Source organism: Phoxinus phoxinus, assembly GCF_949152265.1.
Source record: "Phoxinus phoxinus genome assembly, chromosome: 2".
Classification (NCBI taxonomy): Eukaryota; Metazoa; Chordata; class Actinopteri; order Cypriniformes; family Leuciscidae; genus Phoxinus; species Phoxinus phoxinus.
The window spans coordinates 42,363,131-42,386,275 of record NC_136877.1 but is presented as its reverse complement, the minus strand read 5'-3'; the positions used below and the strand labels follow the sequence as shown (position 1 = coordinate 42,386,275).

Here is a 23,145-nt window from a genome sequence, read left to right as displayed (position 1 = left end):
TCACATGATTTATTTACATTTTTAGAACATAACAATTCTTTAAGTTAAATGAAAAATAGCAGTTTGCTTCAATAGTCTGTGGTAATTTACGAAATTACAGTAATGAGGGAAAAAAAGGTAGAAACTAAAAGTACATGTAATTCAAACAAATAATTGCGGGGCTAATCCTGCGTCTCTCCAGCATCAGGCCACAGGTTTTCATCAACATCACATCTAATGTTCTCTCTTGCCATGCACCTGGAGAAGAACCTTCTGGAGTGCCTTATCCATCCCTGCAGTCCTCTGGACTCGTGTCCTCACATCCGGCACGCATGGCTTCCAAAAGAGACATTTGGTCATGTGGGTGGTGGTGACCAAACACTTTCCACCTCCAGGCAGAGAAAAACTCCTCTATTGGGTTGAGGAAGGGTGAATATGCAGGCAGGTACAAAACCATTAATCTGCGACAATAGCATTTTCCTGCGCATCTGAAAATATGTTTCCTCTTCCTCCTGTTGAGGCCAGCCTTTGGGTCCTGTTGTATATTACAGTATATACAGTAATACAGTAAAAAAATATATTTTACAGTCAAACTTACTGTAATATATATATCTGTGTAAATATTCTATAATTGCAAAACAAAATAAATTCCTGTAATGTTCTCATTTACTGTAAGGATGTAAATCTCACCTGTTTCAGCTGAAGTTGCCATCAGCAGTGTTTGAAAGACACAAGGCTGAAATCTATTCTGTTTTGAATGTGTGGTTCACAGCAGTGTGTTAGCATTTGAACAAAGTGCTGTAAATCCACAGTGTTGTGCAGGTTGTGGTTAAAGTCATGGGATAAGTGTGTAGAGTTTTGAAAACTGTGTTCAAGCAATGAAAAACGAACTAGAGTTTGGTCCACATGAACTGCTGTTGTGCAGACTGTAGTTAGAGTTTTGCACATGTAGCTCCAGTTGTGCTCACTGTCGTTTAGCAATCGAAAAAAAACTGTAAAACTGAGATGCACAATGCTAAATGAAACCAAAAAATGTACAATACAAAATGAAACCATAAAAATATATTTCTTCTCCTTATTATTATTAATAAAGAATAATTTAAAAAGTACAAAAGAAGTGTAGTATGGCAGAAAGCAAATCGTTTTGTGGTATACAATTGTAGTTCGTAAAAAATATTGACACTGCATATTTTGCAACCTTTGTAGTTAGATGTACATTACAAAATTAAACCATATATTTAAATACATGCAAAAGTGTAGAGTGGCAGAAATTAATTCGTTTTGTGGTATAAAGTGCTTATAAAAATAGGTTTAATCAAAATAAAAAATGTAATCAATTTTTTTTAAACGTAATTAAACTTATAAATATTATAAATACTAATTTCTAGTATAAACTTTTCTGACTGAAGTTTCAAATTCATGCAAATAATTTCTGTTTCACTTCTTATTGTCACTTCCAGCTCTCCTGGCTTTTGAAACATCTTTATAAAGGTCATTCTGAGAGAAGGAAATTCCAGATGTCTGCATCTGCTGTGTGTGTGTGTGTGTGTGTGTGTGTGTGTGTGTGTGTGTGTGTGTGTGTGTGTGTGTGTGTGTGTGTGTGTGTGTGTGTGTGTGTGTGTGTGTGTGTGTGTGTGTGTGTGTGTGTGTGTGTGTGTGTGTGTGTGTGAGTGATACCTGTAACTGACTGATAAAATTGACCCAGGTGGAGAAGTGGGTTATGACCTTGTAAGATTGTTTTATCAGGTAATAATTCAATATAACTAAACTACAAATTCAGACTCTTAAACTCCCAATCGTACAACAGCTCACATGTTTAGTTTCCATTTACCAAAACAGAAATGAAAATGAGAATGTATGACAAAAGAATATTGTACAAAAGAGGTCTTATAAAAAAATTCATAACAAGAACTATCATTCTAAGTTCCAACCAAAAACGAATTTTGAAAACATTTTCTAAAATGGGTCAGATAATTATTTACACTACTAAAATTTGGGGTCATTTTTTTTTTTTTGAAAGAAGTCTCTTATGCTCACTAAGGCTGCATTTATTTGTTCAACAATACAGTAAAACAGCAATATTGTGCAGCGATTATTACAATTTAAAATAACTCTTTTCTATTTGAAAATGCAATTTATTCCTGTGATGCAAATTAGAATTTTAAGCATCATTAATCCAGTCTTCAGTGTCACATGATCCTTCAGAAATCATTCTTAAATTATATGATTTGCTGCTCAAGATACATTTCTTATTATTATCAATGCTGAAACAGTTGTGCAGCTTAATATTTTATTGGAAACCATGATAAAAAAAAAATCAGGATTCTTTGATTAATAGAAAGTTTAAAACAACACCGTTTATACATTTAAAAACTACAGAAAAATAAATGTTTATACTGTTACTTTTGACCAAGTAATTTTAATTTAATTTCTTTTAAAAAAAAAAAACAACAACAAAAAACAACATACTAACTTGAATGGTTTAGTGAATTGATTAAATTGGTAAATCAAAATACAGAATAGTATAGTTTATATATACTTTAACCAACCAATAGTTTAATATGCTATTCCCTGCTGCATGTGCATGGCCAAAAGTAAGACATCTGTCTGTAAGAATGAGGCTAAAAATAGATTGCATATATAATCCGTGTAACAATGCAGGGCTCACCATGACATGCAGTTTTTTTTTTTTTTTTGCAAGTTCATCTTGACACGCACAGACACAATACTGGTGCTTTGATCAAAGTGTTCTTGTTTCACCACATTCTAATGCTGACTTCCTCATACCCGTTTTGTTGACAATCTAAAAAGATTATGAATTCATTATTCAGTCATGTTAAGTTTTGTACTTCGTGTTCAAAGGTTCTTGGCCACTAAATGGGATTCATCACGTGTGTCTAATTCCGAATGAATGAAAAAAACACTGACCAGTTCAAGCCAGACATGGACAATTAAGGTAACAATGGTTTTAAATGAATCCTGTGTATTGGAACACAATGAACTGAAACGCTTTCAAATTGATAATTTGCGTCAGTTTTGGTCTGCAGAAACCGCTCATTACATGCTAAATCCATCGTTTACTTTTTATATCAATGACAGTTGATAGAAGAGGAAGTGTACTGATAGGTTTTTTTATATAACACCTGCTTCTTATGAAAAGAGAAGTAGCCCGTTTTTATTTCCTTTTGTTCTTTTGATGTAATGACTAGCCTACAGATATTAGATCTGGCTGAAATATTAACACTTTCACCACTGCTATAGCACTAGTTTCACAGACAAGGCTATAGTCCCAGTCTAAACTGCATGTGTGAGAGGTTTTAACTGAAAGCAACTTGCAGTGACATATCTTAAAATATGTCAATCATTGTTTTGTCTCAAGATGCATGCCAGTAATGTTTTTTCTTAAGGCATGTTTATAAAAGCTTAAATGTCCTAATTGAATTAAGGCCTAATCCTGGATTAATCTAAGACCTGTCTGTGAAAGCAGGCCTAAATGTAATATATGTGGCTTAATAATAAACTCATTGTAATACTGAAACAACATTGGATCAGATGGGTGTCTGGTTTCACTGGCATCAATGCAAGTCTAGTAATAGCTAACCTAAGACTGACGACTTAAACATTTCTCTCCATCAAATACCATTAAACCTTAATCACTGGATTGCCATCATTTTTTTAAACACGATACAAAAGTTTGCAAATTAGTCACATTGTTACGTGTAGAAAACCAACCCACACAGGAGTAAACTGAAAGATACTGCTACATCTATGAAAATAGTTTGTCAACCTACACTACCATTCAAAAGTTTGAGGTCTGCAAGGATGTTTTCAACAGATGTAAAGTAACTGAAGGATCATGTGACACTGAAGACTTTGCATAACAGGACTTTGCATAACAGGAATACGTTTGATTTTAAAATAGATTAAATGTAAAAGTTAGGTAGCAATAATACTAAATGCAGCCTTTTGAATGGTAATGTATATGGAGCCCAAAACAACCTGAATAAATTTTTGGTTCTTACTGTACAGGATAAACAAATTTAACTGCAGTTCAAATTGTTTTTTTTTTTTAATTACACACTACTTTTTACACTCCTGCTCTCAGACCATAACTCCATATAGATTCAAATATGCAATGAAAATGTAAAGGTGGGGTATGGAATTCTCATGGCCATTTTTTCAAAATCACTTAAAATCCTATTCTTAACCCACTTACAGCCACTGAGTTAGAAGCACTGAAATAAAAATTAAGCAATTTAATCATCTGTGGAACGGGCAGGACTCGAAAAACTCCAGCCAATCATTTCCAAGACCACCTAAAATCATTGGACAGTAAGTGCGTCAATCAATCGGTCGTACCATCCATGTCCATGTTCTTTGAATGGGTGGAGTCAAAGGAAAGAAGGTAGGACCATTTGAGTTGTATTTTCAAAATCTGCCAGCCGTTTTGCAAATCACATACCCCACCTTTAAGTTTAACTATATTGCATTTATTTCCATAAACAACCCCATCAAACAAGCTCGGCTGGAAGCACTGAAAAGAGTCACAAGTCAAGTTCAGATCCCAGAGGTTTCCGTTTTATTGATATGGAGCATAATTTCATTGACGAATCACATAGCACATGCAGGTAGGAAACAGATATAGACAGCAATGGCTTATGAGACGTGCAAGTTTAAACAGCAAAGCATTATGGAAGCAAAACAAGCTTAGATGTTTTTCTGCTTAAAAAACTGGACACACAGGTTGACCAGTCAGTCAAACAACAAAATAAAGTTTCATGGCATGTAGGGCATAGAGCAAAACTAATCAGCAAAGGAATTGGACGGAGCGTTTAGCTGCTCTCCTTGCCAAGTGTGAGCTTGTCGAACATGTACTCTGCCATGCCATTTTGGGGGGCGCCCATGCGGCGCAGGTTGGTCACCCAGTCGCCCAGTTCTTTGATGGACTTCACCTGCTCGTCCAAGTAGTGTGTCTCAATGAAATCGCACATCTGCAAGAAACAAAAAGGGTGCGTTTGGATTAAGTTTAGTTTGTGATTGAAATAGTCCATGCATTGGTTTGAGGAGTCACACTCACGTGAGGGTCGTTGTGCTGAGAGGACAGTTTATGCAGCTCCAGGAGGGAGTGATTGACACTCTTCTCCAGCTGCAGGGCACATTCCAGCGCTTCCACGCCACTTCCCCACTCATCCTTTTCCGGTTTCTGTCAGACAAAGATTAAAAGTGGCATGAGCATTACAATCTTAATACATAACAAAACGTATAATACAGTACACAAATGTAGTAACCCAGCAATAGCATCACAATAAATTCTCTTTTTATTTTAATTCATGCATTAAAAAAAAAAAGCATATATTTACATAACCCAGAGAAATGCATGGTCTCATTACTAAAATATAACCTAAAATAACCTTAATACACTAACAAGTTTTAGGTCAAATTTGAGGGAAAATGACTACCGTATTTCTAACAGAGAATTTTGCTTTGAGACCCATTTTTCTCAGAGCATAGTCAGCATACCTAACATTTTACAGTTGTATCCTTATCTGTACATGTTAGGAAGTCACGCGAGTAATTTCATTTCGCAACAGTCAGCAAGCGATGTGAATCATTAAACAAAACTCTGCCAAAAGTGCCTGCAAGCTCACAAAATTGCACATTGCCTATATTTGTTTTCATTGCTTTCAAATTAGGGATGCACTGATATGAAAATTTGTCAATACCAATAACCGATAATTATATTTGAAAGCCGATAACCGATATATTAGCCGATAAATCTAAATTTAATATAATTTGAGAGCCCGGTTACAAAAACAAAAGTCTCACCATTAAAGGCCATGTCCCAAACACACAATTATAATGTTCTCATAATTTTATGTAGCCTATATGACAGACTTGCGGTGCACATGTTGCACTTAACCATTTTTCTTTTTGAATTGATTTAAATATTTAAAGCAATTCAAATCCATCATGGCGAACAGTGCGCATCTGAAGTGTCTCTTCTGAAGGAAATCATCCATTTTTTTATTGGCCTTTATATATTTGATAACATTAAAATGAACAAATATCAGCCGATACGGTGGCCAATATACTGTGCGTCCCTACCTTTATATTGCACATTGCTTGAGGGAAAACTGGGCAGGATGTGACTTTTTAATGGATTTTAAAATCAGTCTTTTTTTTATTACAGTCCATCTAAATAAAGTAAGCTTTTTTCATCTGATTAATCAAAGAAAATCAACAGATCATCAAAATAATTGTTTGTTGCAGCCCTACAAATAGATTAAATAAGCAAAATGCAGTTAAAACTTGTGATGTCAACTAGTCAGATGCCAAGCAAACTTTCTAAAAGCATTTCACGCTAATTAACCATTTTTGCATTACCAATGAAACTGATAAAGCAGTCCTGCCCTCTTGCAACTCATGCAATTATAGTGTTATTGCAAAATATGTACCGATCACACGATGTAACGTCACAGCGCCTGGTCCTAAGAGCATTTGTGGTTGCCCACTATGCTTTCAATCTCACACGATGGCAAAGCACATCTTAATAACCATGCCTACTGTCAGTTGAAGTTTAGTCAGTGTTGGTTAAAGATAAGAGCCCCACCCTTTCTATCTCGGTGTCCTGCCAAACTGTAATGCTATCACGTGAACACACAGACGTACCTTCACGTCCTGCAGAAAGATCCTCCCTCCCCTCTGGTTCTGAAACTTCATCAGTTTCTCAGCATGTTCGCGCTCTTCTTGGGACTGATGGCGGAAAAACTTTGCGAAGTTGTTCAGAGCCTGATCATCTCGGTCGAAGTAGTATGACTGCATGGGAGAAATAAAATAATCAGAACAGACAATTAGCAATAAAGGAAATGAATCATTGACCAAGCTTTCAAGCAAAGTTCATTCGAGTACTGAACTCAATGCTCCTTCCCACCATCCCTTTCACCTAGAACACTAATCCAAATGGGAAAGGGATGTTGCAATGTCCTTGGACTCTCACCATAGAAAGGTAGACGTAGGACGCATACAGCTCCATGTTGATCTGACGGTTGATGGCCGCCTCGCAGGCCTCCTCGAAGTTCTGTCGCACCTGAGAGCTCATGTTTCTGCAGGAGAGGACACAAAGATTAAATCTTTCGATTGTATAAGATAAAAAAAGCCCCCTCAAAAAAAAAAAAAAAAACTTCCCTGTTATTAACGAACACATTGTAATCTCTCCATCATCAACTTCTGCATTACCACGCATCGTTGCTCACCGCAAAACCACTAATAATAGTGTCTATTGTCTGTTCCAGACACGACAGCAGGTGTTTAAGCCACAACTCTCAGTAAGTTGCTGTACGAAATTTTATACATTCTCAGGACAGGTGTTTTAATCGTCAGCCCTCTTCTTTGTTTGTTACGAGGAAAAGCACATGACTGCATGGCACTTAAATAATTCTACTCAAGGTTTGGCCTGTTGGTCCAGTCTCACCTACTCAAGAGATCTGGAAAATGTATGTAGTCTAATCTATAATTAACTCACCTATAATTATGACACTGTTGAAAAACATTTCATGAATCTGCATCTGAAATTTGGCATAGGCTAGCTAACTCATACAACATATTTTACAAAATACTAGACACTCTTTAAGTCGGTTTACTAAAAGGATTAGGAAAAACCCTTTGTGACCTGGGAACATTAAACCAAACCTGTTGGAACGGCTTCAAACGATTTTCTGAGCGTTTTGGATGGTGACGACCAAAAGAGCAGGGTCTAATTCCTCAATTACATTTAAGCAGTGAAAACAAAAGATTGTGACGCAACTATCAAAAAAACGAACTGTAAAATTACAGTTTTTAAAAATATAAACGCCTAAAGTTAGCAAACATTTAATCAAGTATTTCGAATGACGTCAGAAGACGTGCAATATTATTAACGTCGTGTAAAATTTAACGTTGTAAATAATTTCCCCACAGAGCTCGACGGCTCCAGTCCCCATCCACTTTCATTGGAAAAGTAGCGACACCATTTTTCAAATAAATTGCTCGGTGTTATTTGGCGAATACAACAAAACGCACCAAATCCAATCTTTACACACGCGATAAACGCAGATGAAAATGCATTAGGAGACGTATAGACGGGGCGGCCATTTGAGAAGACTGTGGCCTTTACAAACATTACATCCATTCAAATGAACGACAATTAGGCAGTCGAACTCAAACCAGTTTTATTTTAACGTTATTCAATTCTTTCATCCCTGCATGACTAAACCGATTTAAAACAACAAAAAAACAACAAAGATGGCGCCTTTGCCTAACGCTCGTGCTATAACGTTACCGTTACGCTCGCTAGTAATGGATGCAGCAATCTCTATGCAAAGCGAGTTATTCACATATCAAAACAAAAATAAACAATTTGAATAGAATATGTGAATAAATGTGTTGATTTTGATGAAGACTTACCTTATAGTATGTTTTACTGCTTTTAAATGGTGTTATTCGCAAAGATGGTCAAGGACGCTGGTTCACGTAGATTTCCTTTTTAAAGCAAGCGTCTTAAAACCAAATTTTCGATTTTGACAGAAAACAAAATGACTGAAATCAAAGAATTTGGTTGATGGAAAAGCGAAAAGACAGAGTTCGGTTGCCGTTCAAGCACTGTTGAAGCAGGTAACCTTCAGTCTGTCCTCGTGGCTGCTGAAACGATTCTGAACTCAAGCGTTGTGGCGCAGGAGTATTTGTATGACGTCTAGCGAGTCATTGCATGACGCATCACGTATGAGTCACATGATCCACCCAGAAATAAAGCCAGGCATGACAAATGTGAAAAACATACCGGTATATAACAAGTAAAAAAAAAAACAATATCTATACTCTACAACATAGAGAATATTATATTCTAAAATAAATACTTAAAAAAAAAAACTATAAAAAACCCTCAAAATTAAATTCCTCGGAGATTCAAGGCACTACTAATTTGCTTTTAAAGATATTATTACAATAACTCGTTTACAGAGTAAAACCAATTAATATATTTTTATTTAACCTCTCATATTTTATTAAAACAGTGAAAACTTCTTCACAATACTTTTTATCTAAAGTTCTCGTGCCCCCCAACTTTAAGTTCAAATCAAAATTTATATTCTTACATCCAATGTTATAAACATGCAAGAGGAGACCAAAAGGGACCTGTGGAGTTTCCATACAATAATTAAGTTTCTATACAATAATTAGAGTTTTCCTTTTCGCTAGTGCATATATTTGAGAAGCATTAATGACATGCTTTGGAAGTGCTGGGTATTAAAATGACCAAAAATTGCAGTCCTTTTAAACATACAGGGGAAGGAAAAATGTCAAGACGCTTCAATATGTCCTTGTACGTGTTAGTGGTATATAATAAGAGGTTTGAAGTCAATAGCTTGATGCTACACAGGATGTGAGGAGTATCTGAGTATCTCGCTGACTCAACAACAGTCATGTTCATCGGATTATAGGGCTTTTTTTGCACAATAGAGAGCCCCCCCCCCCCCCCCCCTTCTGATTTCATGCCTGGAGACCAACTAGTAGGCCTACTGTATGTGACACTGATTTCAATAAACTCTTGGAAATAAAGGTTGCAAAAGGGTTCTTAACAACCATTTTTATTTGAGTGAAGAACAGTTTATAGGCTATTTTTCAACATCATTGCAGTCTTCATTGTCACACGATCCTTCAGAAATCGTTACTGATTTGTACAAGAAATGTTTATTATCATATCATCAATGTGGAAAGCAGTTGTGCTGCTTTATGTTTTTGTGGAAGCCATCCAGTAGTTCAGAAGAAGAGCATTTATTATTAAAGATAAATATTTTGTAACATTATAAACGTCTTTATCGGGCATTGGCACTTGTATGTGCCATTAAATAATATGTGCCATAACTTTTATTGTGCTACAACAATACTGATCATATCATATGATCTCTGCATGGCTACTGGAAACGTGATATATATATATTATATTATATATAATAAAGTGCTGAGACGGTTACCAAACTATCACTTATTCATTCCTTATTGGTCAATCCAGTTTCGCAGTCAATAACATGTGACGTATGGTGGATACCAATGTTTTCCAGAACTTAATGTTGTGGAACATTCAGTTGTGTAACAGTGAGTCAGAGATGCAAGTGGCAATTGAACATGTTTGCCTGCTCATTGGCAGTGTTTTCTACAGGTATGGGAACTATTAGCCTAAATTATTATTATTATTTTAAAAATGTTAATAAGAGGTTTGAAGTCAATAGCTTGAAGCTACACAGGATGTCAGGAGTATCTGAGTATCTCGCTGACTCAACAACAGTCATGTTCATCGGATTATAGGGCTTTTGTAACATTAGAAATTTTGTTACAAAATAAATCTTTTGTAACATTATAAATGCCAAAAGTTTATATAAACATTATAAACTTTTTTAAAATTTTAAAAGTCATAAATTATTATTATTATTTTAAAAAATGTAAAGAAAAAGAAAAACTGTACTTTTTACTTTATTCCCTTGTTGAGAAATTTGGCTTGAGCAAAGTTCCTTTTACCAATCTTTCACAATTCAAGATTTGTTTCTGAAGCTTTGCATTGTGACAAAAGAAAAAAGAACAGAAGTGAAGTCACAGATCGTACTGTCTTGTAGTAAAGGATACAATGATAAAGAGTTGACAAAGCATTTTAGGTTGGGCATAGTACAGGGCAGGTTTTCTAATTCACACCAAATTGTTTGTTTGAACTAGTAAAAGTGGATCAGTTTAAGGTGTGATCGCTAAACACATAATTGATGTAATGGTATCATCTCATTATATATAATTGAGATAATATAATATATAGTTCTCACTATTTATGGCACCACTTCCATAAAGGCTAGGACTACATTTAATGAAACCACTTTGTGACAATGGTTTCACTGAGGAATAATACATCCTTTTAAAGCTATAATTATTTAATGCATATAAATACTCATTGTGCATGACCTACATTTTTGCAAAGATTTAGAAATAAGCAGAGCAAATAGAGAGTCATTATACTCTTCTTTTTTTCAATGGTTTTGGTTCTGGAAACATTTTAACTCATTCAATTTCTCCACAAGCATTTTTGTAAAAATAGGGATACACATTTAAGTTTTGGAGGAAATACAAAGATATAAGACAATTCTGTCAGGAGGAGTATGTGTTTCCTGTTTTCCTGTTCCCAGTCATTTACGGTACTGATTATGTCCTTGTTTGTTCCCCATTAGTTTCAGCTGTGGCTTCCTTTGTTCAATCCCAGTATAGCTCATGATCAGTTCTCATTTACGCTAATGTGGTTTGTGTTTGATAGTTTTCCCGCACATGATCTCGTTAATTTTGATTTGTTTAATAACTATTCAATTTGGATTTGTTTCATTGTGCGATTAACACAGCATGTTAGTTAATCGAATCGACGGAATTGACTAACCCACAAACATATAGCAAAACTATTAACTAGGCCTAAGTCATTGATTACAAATACTATCTATTCAGTTTATTTCAAGTTTAGTGTAGATAAACTCAATTAAGTCATTCACAGTTATTCATGGGCTGGTTTAAAAGGTTTCTTCATTTTCACTGGGGATTTTTCTGTTCCTGATTGACAAACACAAAAGTTGCAGCATGAGACAATAGTGGCTGGACGTTCATATCTGGCCCACTAAACTTTCTATGAGAGGCATTACTTTGTGGATCTTGGAGAAAACAGCAATGTTATTCCTATTAGGTTTAGTCATCCTGTACTGAACATGCAACCCTGGGAAATCCTGGGACAGCACAACCCTATTCTTGTACACTAGCCACTCCTTTGGTGCTTAAATCCTAATCCAGGTTTTGCATGGCAAAAGCAACCTTTTAGTTTTTACTAAATGCCACTTAACTTTATACTTTCTTTAAAAAAAGAAAACAATATACATTCATATGGGCCTTTTCACAATGCAGATAATTTTCACCCAACAAAGTGCACTTTTTTTAATGACTGACTAATATGTTTTTCAATGCCTTATAGCAGTGTTTTCCAAACCTCTCCTGAAGGACCCCCTTCTTTCTTTTTCTTTTTATGGCGGTTGGCAAACAACTTTTAAGTGTGCATTACCGCCACCTTCTGATATGGAGTGTGAATCACAATAGCCTTTACTCACTACTCTTTAAATATACAAATAAATACATAAATAAAACCAATAAATACCTACATAAATATCTAATAACATTATTAATATTAAAACATTATCACTCACATCATTATTATATACAACTTTCAAAAAACACCTAAACTCATATCCTTCTAATAAGCCCTGTATTATTCAAAAACACAAATATTGCTCTATACCCTACACTCCCTGAATTCATTTGTAATATTTCCTTCATTTCAAATCTAATTTTTTCTTTACTTAACCAGTCTTTCAGCCTCATCCTTTCCTCCTTATACCTATGACAATCAATAATTACATGTTCTACTGTTTCATTAATATTACAGACCTCACACATCCCAGTTTCATGTTTCCCTATTATTTTTAGCGTACTAATGAAGGACCCCCAACACTGCACGTTTTCTTTGTCTCCCTAATCAAACACACCTGATTCAACTCATCAGCTCATTATCACATGGGTTAATGAGCTGATGAGTTGAAGTTGAATCAGGTGTGTTTGATTAGGGAGACAAAGAAAACGTGCAGTGTTTGGGGTCCTTCAGGAGAGATCAACCACTAATGGCCAATATAGGCTACAAATAAATTGTTGATCAAATGAAGGAGATAGATCGATAAGTAGATTCATGTTGTGAACTTGTGTTACATATGAATGAATTAGCAATAAAATGAAACACACAATACTTAACACAGAACTGATGAATATGGGAATACAGAAACCCATTAAGAGTTAGAGAAAACTATTACTGTAGCACTATGTACGACATCTAGTGGTGAACCCGTGAAGCTACAGGCTAGAAAAAGTCACAATTTCAAAAAGAACTTTCACTTTGAACAGACAGACAGACAGACAGACAGACAGACAGACAGACAGACAGACAGACAGACAGACAGACCTATAGATCTATATCTATATCTATAGATGGTGTAAAAAGGTGGCATTAGCAATTAAAGAAAAAACACTGATGAGCAAAAAATGGTCAGGTCAAAGGGCCTGAATAATTTTTGGTCCCAAATGTTTATACATTTTACTGGTAGTCCACTGTATGAAGAATTTTTGGGTATAATATGTAACAGTTTACTTTATTTTGCTATCCTTACTTGCAGAAATTAACCTTATGTAAAGTGCTTTGAGTGCAGAGAAAAGCGCTATATGAATGTAATGAATTATTATTATTTATTATAATAGTGTCCTGCACCCACTAGTAAAAAATATATCAAAAATTATATCTGGTGTCTGAATATTTTTTTGGTTTGACTGTATATACAGCCTAAGATTTTTTTTTAACGTTTTTGAAAGAAGTCTCACGCTGACCAAGGCTTCATTTATTTGTATTTGTAAAAAATCTAAAAAAGTAAAAACACTAATATTGTGAAATATCATTACAAATTTAAAGGTAGACTATGCAACTATTTTTTTTTTCAAAATGTCTCAGGTATACTGTAGTATACAGTATACCTTAGAGAGAAGTAGCATGTTCTTCAGCAAGGCACATGCAGTTTTGTTTATTAAAAGAAAGCTATGCATAACTGTTATTTATTTGAATATATTTTAAAATGTAAATTATTTCTGTGACGTCAAAGCTGAATTTTCAGCATCATTACGCTACTCGGCTACTCCAGTCTTCAGTGTCACGTGATCCTTCAGAAATTACTCTAATATGCTGATTTGCTGCTCAAAAAACATTAGGCTATTAGTATTATCAATGATGAAAACAGTCGTCATCCATGCACTCAGCACATTCACATCAAGCATCTAAATTTACCTCAACATTCAAATGGTACCCCAATGCAACAGATGTTTCCAATTTCAAAACTGTGAAACGCTTTGCAACATTAAAATAACAATACCAAGGTCAATTTCAGCAATCAAATAGAGAGAATGTAGCTACATTTTAGAACTTGCCTGAACTAATTCAGAAAGTCAACAGAAACGAAGATTCAAAGGGAAGCTACAGTATCTGTATTTAAAAGTCTAATTCAGAATTGAATATCTTGGTAACACTTTATAATAAGGTTAATTACTATAGTTAACATTAGTAAACGTATAACAACTAAAAATGAGCAATACATGTGTTACAGTATTTATTAATCTTTGTTAATGTTAGTTAACAAAAACTACAGCTGGTCATTGTTTGTTCATGTTAGTTCACAGTGCATTAAATAATGTTAACAAATACAACTTCTGATTTTAATAATGTATTAGTAAATGTTGAAGTTAATACTAAGATGAATAGCCTAGAAGTATTGTTCAACTAAGGTAGTTAACTAATTAATTAACCTTATTGTAAAGTGTTACCAATATCTTTTCATTAGGCTATATCACGAGTCACGACTGATTTTCAGTAGTGGCCTCCCACTTTAGTTATAGACTTCGCACAGCACAGTGTTCTCTCGGTAGGGTTCATGAAGTGCCACTAGGGGGCAGCGGGTCGCTGTTAATGCTCTGCGGGTACCGGTACTCGAATTCGATAAACCAGTGTCTCCCAACAGTGGTCCTGGAGTAACCCCACTGCACTTTTCTATGTCTCTCTTCTTAGGCTGATGAGTTGAATAAGATGTGTTTGTTTGGGGAGGGAGACATCTAAAATGTGCAGTGCTGTTACTCCAGGACCAGGGTCTACTCAGTTTCACACACACTCTCTGTTACACAATTGCAGATATTTACATAATAGTCTGGATTCTGTAGAGTCGACGTATATTTCCTGGATGGATATTTGCTGAAGGTTCCTCCTATTTGTGTCAAACCCTGATATAGTGTTTTTGTTAGTAAAGGGGTTCTCCGAGATGCTGCCGTGACGTATACGCCTCTCCGCCAATCACAATCCTCGAAACAAACATAACCGACCAGCACTTGTTAGTGAGGGAGAAAAAAAACCCCACCGCGAAATGCAGGTCCATCTTCCAGCGGCGGTGAAATAAACCGAAAGCGTTTGAAATATATTCATATTTGTGATCTTTTGAAGGATCGGATCACCACCTTTTGCCCCGTAAAGATTTAATTATCATCTATATTCGTGTTTCATTTTATTTAAGGATGTCGGTGGCGGGGTTTAAGAAGCAGCTGCACAAAGCGAGTCAGGTAAGGAGACGCCCGAGGTAACGTTATTACACTGTTTATGTTATAGTCTAATACCCAAGTTATGAGGGTTTTGACAGATGACCGTAGTGAAAGCACTCGTATATTGTCATCTGAAGTGGTCTGGTTGGGTTTTGTGCTCTAAGAGGCCCATCAGAGCGGCAGAAACGGAGCAGAGCCGCTTGACTTCATATCTAATATTTCTGTCAACTTTGTCACATTTGTATCAACGCTTTTGTTGATACATGTCCGCTCATTGTGATGTAGGATACGTTTTTTGTGCATATTCTCTCGCAGCTTGCTGTTGCGAGGCCTGCTTAAATGAAAATGGTAATTGTGTTCATTAATTAGTGTTGAATGTTTTGTGTTATGGATATGATTATAATCATCATCATCTATAGGGGATGCCCTGTAACTGAAGTTTGGAGATGTTATCAGTCACACGACTCATGTAGCGTGATGATGATGTCATTTTTGATTAAGATAGTGGTATTTTTATGATGTCACGTGTGACCAGGCGGTCAATGGCAAACCTTTTGGACATTTATTCCTTAAAATTGCTAGTGTTATGTTATTTTAGTTTTTGAAGAAGAAGAAATACTATTAGCCTACTTTATTCCAATAATTACTAGTAGCCTATCTATTTAATAGTCACTAGGACTTATTCAGTACACACTAGTACTAATTCTGTACAAGTTACTGTCCTATTGTTAAGTACCTAGATATTGTTACTATGAAAACATATATAATAGGCCTAATTATATAGTGTTTGTTAATATCACCTGTTCCATTCTGTGGTAAGATGTAGCCTATTCCAACTGTTGTTGTTACCTTTTCAAGTAGGCTAGTTACCAGTATCAGTTCCATTAATACATGTGGACTTGTCACGAGTATGTTTCCCACTAATACAATTTTTCATTTTATTATTGTGGTTTCTATTTGAAGTTTTTGAACGTTACTAGTTTAACTACTAGTACTAGTTTTAGTTATCACTAGTCACAGTTTGGATCAACAATCTGTAAAAATAAAAATACAGATGAAAATGAACAAAACATTAGATAAACAAACAGATTTGGTGAAGTGCCATAATTACACAAACTTCATATTTCTAAGAGTCAGAAATCTCAGTTATTCATGAGATGAATAAGAACCAGCTAAGCGTACACAAAACACTTAGTGAGTTCACGCTTTTTGGGTTTGAAAATTGTGGCCCAAAGTGTAGGAGCAGGAAGCCAATATTAATATATCGATTTATCATTTTTATTAGAAACAATAAAGTTGTCATTAAATTTAAATTTACCTTATCTAAAATTCTCTGAATTTCTGATTAAGAAATATGATTCATCCATGTATATTTCACTTTTAATATTTTTGTTGACCTATTTTTGTTGAATTTATGATCAAAATGTCAACTAGATCTTCCGGTGAAACGGCTAACTTCTCTCTAGTGACGTTTGCAGGACTTCAGCAGTCATTTAGTGCGCTTAAGCCCACCCCTGCAGGCCCGTGTTTATCTGCCTCCACTTTGAGTGCAACGCCCACATCTCACAATCCAATAAACAACCGATGCACAGAAGCAAGTCTCCGCCCCTACAATTTTTCTTTTCCGATAATCCGTTACTTTCGGGTTTACGTACGGCACGCTATGGTGGAAAAGATCTGTAACTAGCCTACTTCTGTTTCGTCGCAATTTTAATAATTACATTACGCAAATGCTGTTTACTGTGTAAGTGGTTATTTATGGCATAACAAAGGAAAAACAAACACACAATATATGTCATCACTTTAATGTTATAGAGTTAATGAATAAAGCCCAGCGGTTTGCCTCTCAAAAAGACATCCCATTTTAACAGCTGAACAGCTAAACCCTCAACAGTGAGCGCATTCAGACTCTACACTTTCACTTCTGTGTGAGACTAGCCTTCTTTGTTTAGCCATTCTGAGTTTAGTATCCTCTTTTTTTATATAAAGACATCCAGTGGAGGATGTGTTTGTTTGGGAGAACTGTCAAATCCCTCTTTACTTGATTAATGTTTTGCCATAGTAGGTGGTTCTGCATCATTAGGCTTCAATGTTACTTCAACTGTACCTCTCAAATACTTTACTGTAATTCCTGTAATTTACAACTGCGGTCATCTAAAGCCATAACATAAGCTTTAATGCATAACACTTCACAATCTGCAATCAGTTTACAATGCATGCATAATATAGCCCGACTTGATCTAAAATTTGTAGTGTGCCATCCAAAAATTGAGACCAGGGAGTCAGATTTATGTTAGATTATGATATTTTTTTCTTTTACATGTTCGGAAGAATTCTTCTCAGTCACAAACTCATTGCCATAATGCCAGGGTGTTGCAGTTTCTAAGGTGCTCTGAATGGCTTTAAAGTGTTGCTATGTAATTGATATGGTGTCAAGCTGAAAACTTAATATCAAGAACATCCAGATAATCAAAAACACCTGAAACTAGAGGTGAACAATTAGTTATTTTAGTTATTTTAATGTACATGTTATTTAAAATAAGAACAATGAGGCAACTTACAAACAATAGGACAAATACAATAAAACAAAGATACAAATGAAATAAACAGTGCTTTAAAGGAACGGTTTAGTTAAAGTTAAAGGACGGTAACACTTTAGAATAATGGTCCGTCATTAATAAGTAACTATGCAGGAAGTGACTGACCGATGCACCCACCGCTAGCCTAGCTTAGCACAAAGACTGGAGGTAAATGGCTCCAGCTAGCATACTGCTCCCAATACGTGACAAAATAACGCCTATTTATATGTTGTGATTTGTATAGTCACAGCGTTTACAAATAGTAAGGTCCAATGAGACACAGCCATCTTCTAACCGTATACATACTGGGAACTATATTCTCAGAAGGCGAAGCACTGCTACTTCTGCGGAGTGATTAGCGCAACACTCTGAGCGAACTCTCTGCTCCTCACCACAGGGCTTCTCAGACGCTGCGAGCAAATCACTCCGCAGAAGTAGCAGTGCTTCGCCTTCTGAGAATATAGTTCACTTCCCAGTATGTATACGGTTAGAAGATGGCTGTGTCTCATGTGACAGACAGCAGCAGGTTTACTGTATTAGGCTGCTGTCACTTTAAGACCTAATGCACGGATCCTATTGAAATTCATCTGATTTCTTTCCCAACTGTTAACATTCACTTAAGACAAAACCAACTGTGTACATGAATACTCACCAAGACAGGAATTTCGACATAACTGTGTGTGTATCTGACTGTTCGAGTGTAATAAGCCGCGAAAGAGAACTGAATTCGGGATCGCACACTGTCTGAGAGGCAGCTTACTGTGTACACGCGTGTACCGCAATGAGTTGGTTTCCATCAATTTAATACTTAGAACTAGTGGCTGATATAAAGCCGATATAACTTCTTGATTCTGTAATCCTATTATAGCGCTTTTCATAAATAAATTGTTACAAAAAATGATGAATGAAAAAAGGAAGTAAACACTGTAACCAACAGGGAATTCGGTAATCTGGCAAGTTTGTGCCCACTGGGAATCATATTTTTTTCCAAATAAAGGCAAGGTAACACTTATTATACATACAGCACAGTGAAAATTACATGAATATGACATTGGGAAACTGCTTGGTTCTTTATAGTAGTAGTTTTATAGTTTTAGTGCAACTACTAATAATCAGATATTTATTGTTTGTACGTTTTGATATTCTCAGTAGCCTATTTCATATCAGGATATTGTTTAATCTTTTTGAGCTGTCTAGTCAATGTTGATATGTTGATGCTCCTTGTTGGTCATTGTGCTTTGTTATGATAAGCCACATTATCGCACAAGCTAGATAATAATCATTCCAGTCATAAACTAAACAAAACAGAATTTGTGCGTGACATGCATAGGCCCACCAACGCTAATCTCCAAATGTGGCTGTTGTTTCTCATTTTATTGTTTTGGAACCCCACGCTGTGCCCACCAGCAGGTTTGCAAAAATATTATGACACTTGTGTTTTGGCATCTTTAAATGGATATTTTCCATTATGTGCTGTAGAAAGCTGTTTGTATAGCTCAGTTTTTAATGGGATGATTGCTGCTTGTGTACAAGGCCATAGTAAAGCCCTGTGTTTTAGTCTTTAATGACCAGTGCACTAGAACAGATTTTTGAATATGGATGAAAGCAGCACATCTGTTTTAACCACCTACAGGTTTTGTGATGGTAGAAATGCAAGAGAATCCAAACGCGTGAAGCAAAATTTAGATATTCAGCTGAGATGCTGCTCAGAACCGATCTGTTAGTTTGGAGATGTATGAATATAAGTGGTGTTGAAGAAAATCATATTTTAATAAGATTTTGGTTATCCACGTTCTGTTCCCTGCATGCATAGCTGATAGACAGCATCCAAACTGCCTTGGTTGGTTGGTAGTTCAGTCAATTTCTTCTAATACAAAGTTCACAAGTTGTCATTAGTTGTTTAAACAGATTTATAGCTGATAAGAACTGGACAGGCAAGAGCTTGTTTATAATATTGCTTTCGTTTTCCAAAGGCTCTATCCTCTCCATATTCATCAAATCACTGAATTAAATGCAACTTTGTGGCTCTTTTCAAGAGATTGTTTCACAGGAAAGTGAGTGAGTTTTAGGAGGGATTTTCCAGTTAAGCAATACACCAGGATCAGAGTAACTTAGTAACCAGTTGTCAACATGAATCAGGGATAGGCATGTGTGGTTTCATGAGCTTTATGTAAACCTGGCGAAAAGGCTCACTGCTGTTGAATGCATAAGTTAGGTGCAAAGGTTTTACTTAAAATGTATTTATTTACATTCAGGAAACCCTTCATATTAACACATGCAGATATTAGATGAAATGGGAAAAAGAAGGAAAGATCACAAAGAATCAAAGTTCAAATTGTTCCCGTATCCCCCGAGACCTAGGAATAGACGTCTGGCCTCTGTAATGGACATTTTGTTTTAGCGAATTTCCCTGGCAACATAGCCTACATGCCAGTTTTAAGTGTGGATGTCCTGTAAAGAGCACATTCAGGGCTTTGCAAAGATACCAAAATGTTTGGAGGTTTCACCTCGACAACTCACTCTCCTTGGTCTTTAAAAATGACTGAATGACCAAATGTACAGAAAATATGATGATATTTTGTAATTATCATTTAAATCTGACTAATTTTCAATTTTTTTGTCAGAAATCAGCATCTCAGGAAAATGTTATGGGGTTACAAATCAGAATGACTTTCTGTTATGAAATAGGGCATCGATTTCATACACGACCTCTGTAAGGGACACCAGGACTTACATCATGGCATTTTGGAGACAACAAATGAATAGGGAAAAAAATTCGACATCAATATATGTCTGCAAAAACACATTAATATTCAAATGACATACATGCATTGCATAGCATGGGAATGGCATTTATGGCCATGTTTACGTTTGCAGGTATATTGCATAAAGTTAAATGGTATATCAAATCCTTCTTTCTCAACATAACATAGTTGAGAATCAACTTTATAGGCAAGGCAAGGCAAGTTTATTTATATAGCACATTTCATACACAGTGGTAATTCAAAGTGCTTTACATAGAAGAAATTGGAATAATTACATAAATAATAAAAGAAATAAGAATAATTAAGACAGTTTAGAAAATAAAATAGAGTGCAAACAGTCGGACGAACAGTGGCACAGTGCTCATTCAGTGCAAAGCTAAGCAGTGGTAATTCAAAGTGCTTTACATAGAATAAATTAAATTAATCAAAAGAAATAAGAATAATTAAAACACTATCTGAGATGGAAGTGATTGAGCAGGTTTGCGGTGCCACTGGACCTACAATCCAGGGATGTCCTCTGCTGGGGTGGTGTCCCCCACAGAGCACGTTTCACTTTTGCTGTTTTAAACAAACAGCAAACCTCTATACTCTCCGTAGTATAGATAATCTTCACTCGCCTCGTCGGATATAGTTTGGATAAAATATTTGGATATAGTTTGGATAAAAGCTTGAAACCTGAATTTTTTAACCACTTTTACATTTACTCCCGAGAACCATGTTTTGCTTCTATATTTCTAGGTTGGCTCCATAATGCATGCCATGATACTTTCTGAATAATTGTATGAAAACAGTTCATTCCCACTGATGTTCAAGGTTAATTTCACAACTTGAAATATAAATATCAGGGTCAGGAGAAGCTGAAACTTGCCGATTACAGGCCTTCCTTACAGTCGACTAGAGTCATTCAGGCAACTCACTGACTAGTTGGTTTTGTAGTTTCAACGCATGAATGGAAATGAAAATCTAATGGCTGCCTCTTTATGCTTTTACATGCATTTAGCAGATGCGTTTATCCAGAGCAATTTCAAAGAATTGTGTTTCTTCATTTTGCTTTGAAAACGAACTGTCCGAGGAGATTGCAGCCTTGTGTACAATTTCTGGAGGTCATACAGCAGTTATTTTTCTTCTCCATACCAAAAGTATAAACACATAGAAAGACACAAATACAATATTTCAATATCAGCCAGCCGTTTATCACAGAGCCTCAAATTTGATAGTTGTCTTTTTTTTGTGTGTGGCAGCAACCAAACTGCAAATTACAGAGAGTAGTGTCAAAGCATAATTTGTTTTCTTGAGCACAAATTAGTATCATAAACCCAACTGTGAAATCCAGGACGCACGCTATGCAGGGAACACGCAGTCTTCTGGCTGGCAGGGAATCTGTAATTTATGTGAAAACAGCAGTTCCTCTTCACAGAAATGAGACCAACTGGCAGATGTTTACACAAGTCTTCAGCTCAGTTACTGCCACATTCATTATTGATTATGTCCTATCGATCCGAGCACCCACTCCTGTAGAGGAACATCATTCTTACGAGGCTGATCTATGTTTATTACTCACATTAGCGAGTGCTCCCACGGTCTGTTGGCACAGTAATAGTTTTACTGCAGATGGTTGAGACCAGACGTTACTAGAGTTATTGAATGGAATGTAAACCACTTATATGGCCCGCAGTCTGTTTTGGACTGAAGAGTTGTTTTCTGCTCTGTCTTCAGTGCCTTAGTCATCAGTTTGAGAACTGTTTGAACTATGTAACTGAATCGCAATTTGCATATTATGATTAGTGCTACTAAAACCATAATATGTTGGTAGTAGTATTTTAAAAGTTGCATGAAGGGTGTACAATGTTTGATGGATTTTCGAAGCAAAAATATCAGTGTCATTTCATCAAAGTGTGATGAAAAATGTATTTAGTTTCACCCTCATGTTGTTCATGTTATTATGAACATGACTATTGGAATATAGCACACAAGTCATAGACTACTTTTATTATATTTTTTATGTGCTTATGCATTTTTTGTGAAGCTTGAAAGTGTCAGTCATGATCTGTTGAGTAATATTCCTTCCATCCATCCATCCATCCATCCATCCATCCATCCATCCATCCATCCATCCATCCATCCATCCATCCATCCATCCATCCATCCATCCATCCATCCATCCATCCATCCATCCATCCATCCATCCATCCATCCATCCATCCATCCATCCATCCATCCATCCATCAGAAATCACTCTAATGCTGATTTGCTGCTGCTCAAGAAACATTTATTATTATTATCAATGTTGAAAGCAGTTGTGTACAATTTCTTTTCAGGATTCTTTGATGAATAGACATTTCAAAAACTTTTGCAACATAACAAATGTCTATACTGTAACTTTTGATCAATTTAATGAATAAAATTCTTAATTTCTTTCCCCAAAAAATAACTGACCCCAAACTTTTGAACAGTAGTGATAATCAGTTCAGTTCTGTTCAGTTTATTTATGGAGACATAAGCCAACATTACCAACACATTTAAACCAACACATTTAAAAACGACCACTGGCCAACCAAAGTTCTGTACACATAGAAATTAGTAACACAAATAATAATCAACAC

General features: G+C 35.7%; 2 protein-coding genes across 2 annotated transcripts in view; one reads left to right on the top strand and one right to left on the bottom strand.

Annotated features, from left to right (window-relative positions):
* Positions 1-4,535: 4,535 nt before the first annotated feature.
* On the bottom strand, positions 4,536-8,774 carry fth1a (ferritin, heavy polypeptide 1a). Its single transcript, XM_079605272.1, has 5 exons — positions 8,422-8,774; positions 6,977-7,082; positions 6,649-6,795; positions 5,057-5,182; positions 4,536-4,970 (listed from the first exon to the last, which is right to left on the bottom strand). Exons 2-5 carry the CDS (start codon positions 7,076-7,078, stop codon positions 4,812-4,814), a joined length of 534 nt encoding a protein of 177 aa, XP_079461398.1. The 5' UTR covers positions 7,079-7,082; positions 8,422-8,774; the 3' UTR covers positions 4,536-4,811.
* Positions 8,775-14,960: 6,186 nt separating this feature from the next.
* The window catches only part of sh3gl3a (SH3-domain GRB2-like 3a), a 33,617-nt gene continuing 25,432 nt past the window's right edge, over positions 14,961-23,145 (top strand). Inside the window, exon 1 of the mRNA XM_079638342.1 lies at positions 14,961-15,219. Within this exon, the coding sequence (XP_079494468.1) occupies positions 15,175-15,219 (45 nt within the window). The 5' untranslated portion in view covers positions 14,961-15,174. The remainder of the gene's footprint in view (positions 15,220-23,145) is intronic.